Consider the following 11,881-nt stretch of genomic DNA (forward strand, 5'->3'; position numbering starts at 1 on the left):
CTCGCTGAGGAGCCAACCCTTCCTCTCTTTCCCTGAGCTCCAGGAGTGCCCAGAGAAGGGCCACGGGGTCCTGGAGCCAAGCAGCGACTCAGGCCAGGGCAACCAAGCCCTCCGCAGACCTATAGCCCATACCCAATGTGCACATAGGAGCTTTCATCACCCCTTGTAGTGAGGGGGTGTGGCCTGGCTGGATTGCTCCTCCCAGCATGCACTGCTTCACCCTGATGCATGAGGGACTGCAGTGCACGTTGGGAGACGTAGCCTCCATGGGCCCCCTGGCCGGCTCAGTGCCTGCTGGCAGCTCTCTCTCATGAGGGCCCAGCCAGAGTGGCACCCACTGGGAACTGCATGCAGCATGGGCCGCACTCCCCGGCGGGGCATGCTGGAGCAGGAACTGGGTCAGCCATCGCGGTGCACACGCTGGTGCTGCAGCAGGTTGGAGGGGTGGGCAAAGCCCTTGTCGCAGACACTGCACTTGTAGGGGGTCTCGCCCGTGTGCACCTTCTCATGCACTGTCAGGTAAGCCAGGTCCTTGAAGAACTTGTCACAGAAGCTGCACTTGTAGGGGCGCTCCTCACTGTGCACCCGGTGGTGCTGCAGCAGCAGCGAGGGCCGGGCGAAGGCCTTCTGGCACACCTCGCACTTGTAGGGCCGCTCGCCCGTGTGCGAGCGCTCGTGGATCACCAAGTAGGACGACTGCTTGAAGGCCTTGCCGCAGGTCTTGCAGACGAAGGGGCGCTCACCAGTGTGCACCCGCTCATGCGAGGAGAGGGCGTTGGACTGCTTGAAGCCCTTGCCGCAGATGGGGCAGACAAAGGGCCGGTCACCGGTGTGAACCCGCTCGTGCACCTTGAGGCTGTGGCCGTAGGTGAACTTCTTGCCGCAGACGCCGCAGACGTGGGGCTTGTCGTCGCAGTGCTGGCGCTGATGCAGCAGCAGAGAGTTGGAGGTGGGGAAGTCCTTCCCGCAGTCGCCGCATTTGAAGGGCTTCTCGGTGCAGTGGGTGAGCATGTGGCGCTGCAGCTCGTAGGGCGTCTTGAAGCTCTTGTCGCAGCAGGCGCACTGGTAGGGGCGCTCGCCGGTGTGAATGCGCCGGTGCTCCTGGAGGTTGGACGAGCGTTTGAACTTCTTGCCGCACATCTCGCAGTGGAAGGGACGCTCCTCGGTGTGCACCAGCCGGTGGCTCTTGAAGTCCGAGTGGCGCTTGAAGGAGGCCTCGCAGAGGTCGCAGTGGAAGGGCCGCTCCTCGTTGTGCACCACCTCGTGGCTGAACAGCTCCCAGGCCCGCTTGAAGGTCTTCTCGCACACGCTGCACGCGAAGGGCTTGTCGTCCACGATCACCTCCCGGATCTCCAGCTGGGGGCCTGCCCGCCTCAGGTGCGGTGGCAGCACCACCCCCTCGTCCAGCTCGCCCGCCGTGCTGCCCAGCACCAGCTTGGCTGTGGAGTAGATCCCGTGCTCATCGATCAGCTGCACAAAGTCCGGCTTGGGGCGCGTGGTACCAGGCCCAGCCAGCCTGGGGGAGCCGAAACTCTTCTCTTCCTCCTCCCCCAATTCCAGTGCTAGGCCCTGCCCCTTCTCCTCCTCCCGCTTCAGTGCCAGGCCCTGCCTCTCCTCCTCCTCCTGCTTCAATGCCAAGCCCTGCTCCTCCTCCTCCCCCTCTGGTGCCGGGTCCTGCCCCTCCTCCCCACCGCACTGGCGGAGGGGAAGGGAGGGCCCCACGTCGCCAGGCCCCGCCTCGTGGCCATTCTCCAAGGGTCTCTTCTTCCTCCGGAATTTGCTGGCTTGGCCTCGCAGCAGCCGCAGCCTTTTGCCCTGGGAAGGCCCTGGCTCCTCGGAAGTGGCTGGCTGCCCCCTGTCCTGGCTTGGGGACACAGTGACCTGGCCAGGGGACAGCTTCACGTACAGCCGGTGCTTCCGCCGGAACGGCCTGCGGGGCTGTGGCTCCCCTGGAGCTGGGGACTGGGGGGGCTCCCGGCACAGAGGGGACACCACCTCCTCTTCTGCCCCGTTCTGGTCTGTCCCATCAGTGTCCTGGGGGCTGGCAGGGCTATGCCTCCCTTGGCACCGGCTGGGTGGGCAAAGAAGGGGAGAACTCCCGGGTCGCCCTGGAGAGCTCCCCACCATCGCTGGATCCTGCACGCTTCCGCTCTGCTCCCAGGCCCCATCCTCCTTCTCCGACCAGCCCGCCTGGACCATCCGGATACAGCTCAGCGGAGACGGGGCCTTGCTGGCAGGAGAAGCCGGATCATCCTCCATGACTGTGGGTGCCAGCCCCTGGTCCAGGCAGGATCCTCTGCAAGAGAGCAGGACGGAGAGTTAAGAGCCTGGCACGGCCACCTTTACCCTGGCAAGGACCACTACCCACTGCCCTAGCACTACCCGCCCAGGCCTGCCTCTCCCTCTGCCCAGCTCCCTGCCCAATCTCCAGGCACCTATCCCAGTGGGACAGGGCTTTTCCATGGCTCACCTGCAGCAGTTACCATGCTAATCAGCTCACCAGAGGCAGAGAGGGAACAGGGGCACCGCCTGCACCAGTTGGACACGTGGAGGGGAACCCAGTTTTACTTTTGGCCTTCACAACATCCCCTGGCAATGAGTTCCAGAGGCTGACTGTGCATTGCATGAAGAAATACTGCCCTATGTTTGTTTTAAACCTGCTGCCTATTAATTTCATTGGATGACCCCTAGTTCTTGTGCTATGCGAAGGGGTAAATGAGACTTACCCATTCACTTTCTTCACACCATTCATGATTTTACAGACTTCTATTGCATCGCCCCTTAGTTGCTACGTTTCTAAACTGAATATTTCCAGGTTTTTTTTAATCTCCCTGAATATGGAAGCTGTTACATACATCTAATCATTGTTGTTACCCTTCTCTGTACCCATTCTAAAATATCTTTTTTGAGATGGGGCAGTCAGAACTGCACGCAGTATTCAGGGTGTGGGCGTACCATGGATTTATACAGCGGCATTATGATATTTTCTGTCTTATTACCAATGATTTATAACAGGGTCTCAAACTCAAAATGACCATGAGGGCCACATGAGGACTAGTACATTGGCCCAAGGGCCGCATCACTGACAACTCCCCCCCCGCCTGCCCTTGGCCCCGCACCCACTACACCCCTTCCATGAGACCCCACCCCTGCCCCGCCTCTTCCCTGCCCCCATTCCAACCCCTTCCCCGAAATCCCCACCCCAAATCCACCCCCTCCCTGCCCCCAAGGGGAGCAGGAGAGGTGTGGCAGGGGCTCAGGGCAAGGAGTTGGGGTGCAGTAGGGATGAGGGGTGAGGCAGGAGTGGTGCAGTGTGTGGCAGGGGGTTCAGGGAAGGGGTCTGGTGCAGGGCACGGCAGGAGGCTCAGGGCAGGGGGTTGGGGTGCAGGGTGCAGCAGGAGGCTCAGGGCAGGGGGTTGGGGTGCAGGAGGGGTGCAGCAGGGGGCTCAGGGTGCAGGGTACGGCAGAGGGTCGGGGTGCGGTGAGTTGGGGTGCAGGAGGGGTGTGGCAGGGGGTTGGGGTACAGGGTGCGGCAAGGGGCTCAGGGCAGGGGGTTCGACTGCAGGAGGGGATTAAGGAGCGGGCTCTGGCATGGCACGCACCAGGAACGGGGAACCGCGGCCAATGGGAGCTGCTGGGGGCAGTGCCTGAAGCAACATCAACACACACACCCCTGTGCCTCTCCTCCCCCAGGTTCCTTCCATTTCCTGGCGTGGCGCGGGGGCAGGGCAGGCAGGCAGGGAGCCTGCCCTGCCCCCGGTGCGCGCCGGGCTGGACCTGCTCTAGGTAAACGCTGGGGGAGGGTGGGGGGGTCACGAGGAGCTTGCGGGCCGCAGAAAATAACCTTGCGGGCTGCATACAGCCCGTGGGCCGCGTGTTTGAGACCCCTAATTTATAACATTGTCAGCTTTTGTGACTGCTGCTATACATGGAGCGGATGTTTTCAGAGAACTATCCACCATGATTCCAAGATCTCTTTCTTGAGTGGTAACAGCTAATTTAGATCCCACCATTTAGTATATATTGTCAGGATTAAGTTTTACAATGTATATTACTTTGCATTTATCAATACTGAATTTCATCTGCCATTTTGTTGCCCAGTCACCTCATTTTGTGAGCTCCCTTCATAGTCAGCTTTGACTAACTATCTTGAGTAATTTTGTATCGTCTGGAATCTTTAAAACGTCACTGCTTACCCCTTTTTCCAGATAATGTATGAATACGTTGAAAAGCACTGGTCCCAGTACCGATCTGCTATTTACTTCTCTCCACTGTGAAAACTGACCATTTATTCCTACCCTTTGTTTCCCATCTTTTAACCAGTTACTGATCCATAAGAGGACCTTCCCACCTGTCCCAGAACTGCTTACTTTGCTTAAGAGCCTTTGCTGAGGGACCTTGGCAAAGGCTTTCTAAAAGTCCAAAGTACACAATATCCACTGGATCAGCCATGTGCACATGTCTGTTGACTCCCTCAAAGAATTCTAATAGTTTGGTGAGGCATGATTTCCCTTAACAAAAGCTGTGCTGACACTTCTCAATCTCTGAGTTTGATAATTCTGTTCTTTACTATAGTTTCAACCAATGTGTCTGGTACTGAAGTCGGGTTTACCAGCCTATAATTGCCAGGATCGCCTCTGGAGCCTTTTAAAAAAAAAATAGGATTACATTGGCTATCCTCCAGTCATCTGGTACAGAGGCTGATTTAAACGACAGGTTATATACCACAGTTAGTATTTCTGCAATTTCATATTTGAATTCCTTCAGAACTCTTGGTTGACTAAACAATAGTAAGTTCTCAGGAGGAGATGGTAATTTATCAATTTGTTCCAAACCCTCCTCTATCGACACCTCAATCTGGGACAGTTATTCAGATTTCTCACCTAAAAAGAATGACTGAGGTGTGGGAATCTCCCTCCCATCCTCTGCAGTGAAGACTGATGCAAATAATTCATTTAGCTTCTCCTCAACAACCTCTATTTCCTTGAACACTCCTTTAGCACCTTGATCATCCAGAAGCCCCAATGATTGTTTGCAGGCTTCCTGCTTCTGATGTACTTACAATTCATTTTGCGTTGTTAGTTGCTGTCTTTTGTTAGTTGTTCTTCAAGTTCTTTTTTGGCCTGCCTCATTATACTTTTACATTCAACTTGCCAGAGTTTATGCTCCTATTTTCCTCTATAGGATTTGACTTCCAATTTTTAAAAAGACATCTTTGTTGCCTCTAACTCCCTCTTTTACTCTGTTTAGCCATGTTGGCATTTTTTGGTCCTCTTACTGTTCTCTCTCCTTAAACTATTATTTGGGGTATATATATAGTTTAAGCCCCTATTATGGGATTTGTAAAAAAAGTTTCCATGCAGCTTGCAGGCATGTTACTCTTGTAATTATTCCTTTTAACTTCTGTTTAACAAGCCTCTTCATTTTTGTGTTGTTCCCCTTTTTGCAGTTAAATGCTACGGCATAGGTTTCCTTGGTATTTTCTCCCCTACAAGGATGTGAAATTCAATTACACTCTGGTGGCGATTACCAAGTGGTTCAGCTATATTCATCTCTTGGACCAGATCCTGTGCTCCACTTGAGACTAAATCAAGAATTGCCTCTCCTCTGGTGGGTTCCAGAACTAACAGCTCCAAGAAGCAGTCATTCATGGTGTCTAGAAACTTTATCTGTGCATCCCATTCTGAGGTGACATGTACAGTCAATATGGGGATAACTGAAATCCCCCATTATTACTGAGTTTTCTATTTCTGTAGATTCTCGAATTTCCCTCAGCATTTCTGAATCCCCTTTACCATCTCGGTCAGGTGTCACTTGCATACTCCTACTGTATTAGTCAAGCATGGAATTTCTATCCATAGAGAGTCTATGGTTCTGTTTGATTAATTTCAGGTTTTTACTATATTTGACTCTTTGCTTTCTTTCACATATCCTACCACTCCCCCACCAGCATGGTCTCCTCTGTCATTCTTACATATTTTGTACCCTGGTATTCCTGTGTCCCATTGATTATCATCTTTCCACTACCTTTCAGTGATGCCTATTGTATAAATATCCTCATTTAATATGAGGCACCCAAGTTCACCCATCTTCATATTTAGATTTCTTGCATTTGTATACAAGCTCTTACCAAATTTGTCAGTATTTAGCCCTCTGCTTTCAGGTGGAGTAATTGGATAGGACTCTTTCATTTGACTGTTTCTCTTTGGTTCCTACCTGTATTTATCAACTTCTATCTTCACTTGTCTACTAGAATATAGAGTATCCTCTAATAAATCCTCAAGTAAGGGACGTGTCTGTCTGAACTGCATGCTTCTGCACATCTGCACTGCCACTGCAAACCCGTTCAGTTAAACTGGTGCCTAAGGTCCTACTGGACACAAGTCACCCCCACAGGTTGGTTTGGGCCAATCCCCTTGCAAGCCAGGATCATGGTTGTAGCAACAAGAGAGCCTCCATGCAGCCCCCAGCACGACGCCAGCTAGCTATACCTAGCTAGCACCCCAATGGGCAGGCAACCGACCTGCAGCACTGACATAAAAAACAGTGATATGAGGTGCCTGAAGCAATTCACAGGTCGACACTGACTCTGCCCCAATGCAGAGAAGGCTGATCCACCCCCTATAGGGTGCACACAGTGGCTTCTTCCTTCTCAGAGGGTGCACACTGTGGTCTCCCCCATCCTCATCCCATGCCCCCACATAGGGCGCGCGCGCACACACACACACACACACACACACACACACACACACACACACACACTGGTCTCTCCCACCCCACCCCTGATAGGGCACACAGACACAATGGTCTCCCCCATCAAGCACACACACACACACACACAGGTCTCTCCCCATAGGTTACATTTACAGACAATGGTCTCCCCCATCCCCACGGCATAGAGCACACACACCGGTCACCCCCATCTGGTGCATTCACACAATGGTCTCCCCCATCCCCATGCCACAGAGCGCACACACACACACACTGGTCGCCCCCATCTCCCCCATAGGGTACATTCACAGACAATGGTTTCCCCTATCCCCAGGGCATAGAGCGCGCGTGCGCACACACACACACACACACGATGGCTTTCACCAAGTTAACCCGTCAAGAGTGCTGTTTAAACCTCATTTCATCAAGCCTTGGCCAATATCCACAGATATTACACCACAGGTCTTTGGGATCTCTTGGAGATGCTCAACCCGCATTGGTTGTCTCCCTTGGGTTGGGTTAACTCAGATCCCACTTCTGGGGCAACTGTATGACACCCCTCCCCCCCTTTTGGGTACCTAACCTGGGTCTTAATGTTCTCCACAGCGGGCCTTACCATCCACAAACTCATCACCCAGTTGGCCTGCGCTACAAGCACCTTAGGTTTCATGTTCTCTGACCACCTTTTAAGCTCACGGGGACAGATCCCACAGAGTTGTTTCAACCCAATAGGTTATATAAATCTTCCAGCGTAGTGATGTAAGAACAGCCCTACTGGGTCAGATCAATGGTCCGTCTAGCCCAATATCCTGTTTTCTGACAATGGCCACTGCCAGAGGCTTCAGAGGGAATGAACAGAACAGGGCAATTATTGAATGATTTGTCCTCTGTCGTCCAGTCCAGGCTTCTGGAGGTGAGAGGTTTAGGGACACCCAGAGCATGGAGTTGTGTCCCTGACCATCTTGATAGACACATCCTTCATCAACTTCTCTAATTCTTTTTCTGAACCCAGTTATATTTTTGGCCTTCACAACATCCCTTGGCGATGAGTTGCACAGACTGACTGTGCATTGTGTGAAGAAGTATTTCCTTATGATTGTTTTAAACCTGCTGCCTTTTAATTTCATCAGGAGACCCCTGGTTCTTGTGTTATATGAAGGGGAAAATAACACTTCCTTCACACCATTCATGATTTTATAGACCTGTCATTACCCCATTAGTCGTCTCTGTTCTAAGCTGAACAGTCCGTCTTTTTAATCTCTCCTCATATGGAAGTTGTTCCATACCCCTCATCATTTTTGATGCCATTCTCTGCACTTTTTCCAGTTCTAATATCTTTTTTGATGCCTGCACCTTTCTACCCCATTTGTAGAGATTCTCCCGTCAGGGTAGAGGCTTCCAAACACATCACACCCTGGATCTTTTGCACACACTGAAACATTTTCCTAGAAGCTTCAGGTGTTGATTCAAACGTAAGCAACAAAGCCCCCAGTGTCAACTCCATCCATCTGGCTATATGCCTCTTATAGCTTGGGACCAAGTAACAGGGTCAGACAGTGAAGCCAATCCGCAGGGTCAACCAGGTTCAAATTGCAAGCCTTCTCAATGGCATCTATATCCCACCTCTCCATAAACTGGGGTAATTTGGTATCTAGAATCCTTGCAGAACTGGCTTCTCATGGTCTCTCCCCACCTACCCCTCTATGGGACCTTGTGCTCCATCACTTCTCCCTGGCCAGTTCATGCTGGTTCTGCTCCTCCTCATGTTTTTATTGTTTCTATCAATCAGCTCACTCCCTTTCACGGTCCTTTAGTGTCTGTTCCTTTAGCTGAAGCTTCCTCACTTTCAGCTCCAGCTTCCACTATTCCAACTCTGGCGATGGGGAGTCAGGTTGTGAGGACACCCTGCTACTGCCTCTGTTGCCTTCAGACTCTCCTGGGCCTGGACCCTGGCTCAATCATCCTTTTCCAGCCATGCAATGAGCTGGGCCTTGTTTAACTTCCCAACATTTAACTCTCTTTCCATACACAGCTCTTCTTAGGGAGGTGGATATACACCACTGTCTTGCCTTTTCTTTTGACTAATCTTGTTTTGACTGCTGCAAGTCACTTACTGCAAAATAGTACTGGTGCATTCAGTATCCCACCTCTATGACCAACTGTCCCAGGCCCGTGGGATCTGTGTTATACCCCAGATTTTGAACAGCCCCTTGGAGGAACCCCATCAGTGTGCCAGGCCCCCAAGGGGTCTCACTCTTCCTTAAGGGTAGGCCACACAGCCTCAATGCCTCGGAGCCTGAGCCTCTGGGCTCCAGCCCACCTTCTTCACCCTGTGAGCTCTGCCCAGCAAGTCTCACTGAGAGACTCCTGTTCAGAGACTTTTTGCCCTCTTCAGGGATCAATGCACCTCATCAAGGATTTTCAATGACACCAGGCAGCCCTTTCAAAACAGAGCAAGGTTTATTAGCCAGCTGGAACACAGCAGGGCAGTTCTTAGGTTAGCACAGAGAAGCAAAGACGAAGACAGAGTTCAGACTGGCCAAGACAAGGGCTCCACCCAGCCAAGCTGCTAGAATCCATTTTGGCTCTCTCTCTCTGTCTGTCCGTCTCAGGTGACAGTGTCTGTCTCTCTCCAAAGAGCAGCTCTTAACATAGCCACCTGATACCTCCCCCTTTGTTTTCCAGCTCAGGGTCTTTCTTTGGTCTGCTTCCTTCCTTTTGGCTGTTGGTTGCTAGGCATGAAAGTCCCTGCTATTCGGGTTTCCATTGTTTTCAGGATCCTCCACTAATTCTGGATTGGTTTCAGCCAGTCCTTTAACAACCCACTGATACCATCCCAGACTATAGTTACCTGACCCAATGTCTTATGTCATGTCTCCTGCTCTGCCCCTAAAGCAGCTTTTTAACCCTTTACATTCCATGCATAGCAATGCAGAACACAGAGAAACTGAGGCACACATACAAATCATACAAATATTTGCAAAATTCCCATATGTGTCACACCCTACAGAAGTTGGGGGGGGGGGGGATTCTCCAAACGACATGCTGAAGGAGTGATTAGAGAGGTAGGAGAACTAGGAGAGGACAGAGTCACAGAAGCCCAAGTAGGACTAGATTGCAAGAAAAATACATGGTCAACTGCACCAAAGGTCGGCAGCTGGCTAGAGAAGAAGGATGAGGATGGAGCAGTGACTCTGAGATTTGACTAGACAGGTCACTGGAGGCTTTGGTGAAAGCTGCGTCAATGTAGTGTTGGGAGTGGAAGCCGGATTGGAGAGGATGGAATTGGAGGAAAGGAATTGAGAGAAGAATGGGCTCAAGGACTTTTGTTTTGTTTTAAAATGGGAACCTACATGGGGAACAAATATTTAACAACAGGCTCTTGAATCTAGGAGAGAAACCTTGAACATGACTCAATGGCTGGAAGCTGAAGCCAGACAGATTCAGCCTGAAAATAAGGTGTCAATGTACAGTGGGGAAGGTGACGAAGCATTGGAAGAAGGTACCTGGGGTCTTGGCAGATTCTCCATCACTTACCATTTCTGAACCCGGACAGGCTGTTTTTGTAAGAGCTCTGCTCCGGGGATCAGTGTGGGGCAGTTCTCTGGGCTGTGCTAGCTTATGGGGAGGGTCCCTTCTACCCTGGGATCTAGGACCCCCACAGGGCACATCCACACTGGTCTTCCTGCCCCATCTACGCTCACTCCATAGGGTTCACACAATGGTCTCCCCCATCTCCTCCCTGCCCCCCCACATTACTATCCCCCATTTGCTACCCCGACTCCACCCCCACAGGGTGCATAAGATAGTCTCCCCCCCAGCCCCTTCCTGCACCCCCATGCACAGTGGTCTCCCCACATCTGCAACGACATCCCCCCAGGGTGCACACAATAGTATCCCCCATCTCCAGCCACTCCCCGCCCCAATCACCCTCAACACATCATACTCCCCCCATCCCCTCACATAATGGTCTCCCCCATCCTCCCCGGGCGCACAAATGGTCTCGCCCGCCCCGCTGTGCGCATGGGGCGCGGACGGGCCCACTCTCTCCCGGGGAGGGGTGTTTACCCCCGGGGGTGGGGAACTCACCGGGCCACCACCAGCTCGCTCCCCTCTACCCTTCACATCCGGCCAGTGTCTCAGCAAAACGTCTCCCCCGCTCCGCCGGCCGCCCAACCAGCCCTTCCCCCCAGCAACACTTCCGAGCTGCAGCACCCGCGCCCACGTGACTAGGGGCAGCCCCGCTTCCGGCCCCAGGGAGGTGGACGGAGCTTAGCCCCCCCATTCGCTCTGCGCGTGAGAGAGGAGCTCGACTTGCTGGGGGACGGCTTTGCACATGCGCAGTAACCACCCCGTCCCTGGGCTGGGCAGTGAGCCTAAGCGGGCACGATGCGGTGGGCGGCGCCTGATCAGCCGCCGTCCCCGGCTGCACCGCGACTAATCGGAGCCCAGCTGGTGATAAGCGATAATCAGTGTCTGTCTGGTGCCGATAAACGGTCACCGATCACCAGTAACTGTAACAGCCCCAACGGCCAGTCCCCAGCCATCATTAACTGATCGCTAACGGCCCCAACGGCCAGTCCCAATCCATCATTAACTGATCGCTAACAGCCCCAACGGCCAGTCCCCATCCATCATTAACCGATCGCTAACAGCCCCAACGGCCAGTCCCCAGCCATCATTAACCGATCGCCAACTGCTAACAGCCCCAACGGCCAGTCCCCAACCATCATTAACCGACAACCAATCGCTAACAGTCCCAATGGCCAGTTCCCATCCATCATTAACCGATCGCTAACAGCCCCAACGGCCAGTCCCAATCCATCATTAACCGATCGCCAACAGCCCCAACGGCCAGTCCCAAGCAATCACTAACCGACAACCAACCGCTAACAGCCCCAACGGCCAGTCCCCAACCATCATTAACCGACAACCAACTGCTAACAGCCCCAATGGCCAGTCCCCATCCATCATTAACCGATCGCCAACAGCCCCAACGGCCAGTCCCCAACCATCACTAACCGACAACCAACCGCTAACAGCCCCAACGGCCAGTCCCCAACCATCATTAACCGACAACCAACCACTAACAGCCCCAACGGCCAGTTCCCATCCATCATTAACCGATCGCTAACAGCCCCAACGGCCAGTCCCAATCCATCATTAACCG

The 11,881-nt window shown here is 53.0% G+C and overlaps 1 protein-coding gene across 1 annotated transcript; it reads right to left on the minus strand.

The window, feature by feature from the left end:
* Positions 1-399: 399 nt before the first annotated feature.
* Positions 400-11,035, minus strand: LOC120388831 (zinc finger protein 768-like). The gene is made up of 2 exons (XM_039510925.1): positions 10,801-11,035; positions 400-2,296 (listed from the first exon to the last, which is right to left on the minus strand). The coding sequence occupies exon 2, from the start codon at positions 2,257-2,259 to the stop codon at positions 400-402; it is 1,860 nt and encodes a 619-aa protein (XP_039366859.1). The 5' UTR covers positions 2,260-2,296; positions 10,801-11,035.
* Positions 11,036-11,881: the final 846 nt, after the last annotated feature.

Source organism: Mauremys reevesii, linkage group 22, assembly GCF_016161935.1.
Source record: "Mauremys reevesii isolate NIE-2019 linkage group 22, ASM1616193v1, whole genome shotgun sequence".
Lineage (NCBI taxonomy): Eukaryota > Metazoa > Chordata > Testudines > Geoemydidae > Mauremys > Mauremys reevesii.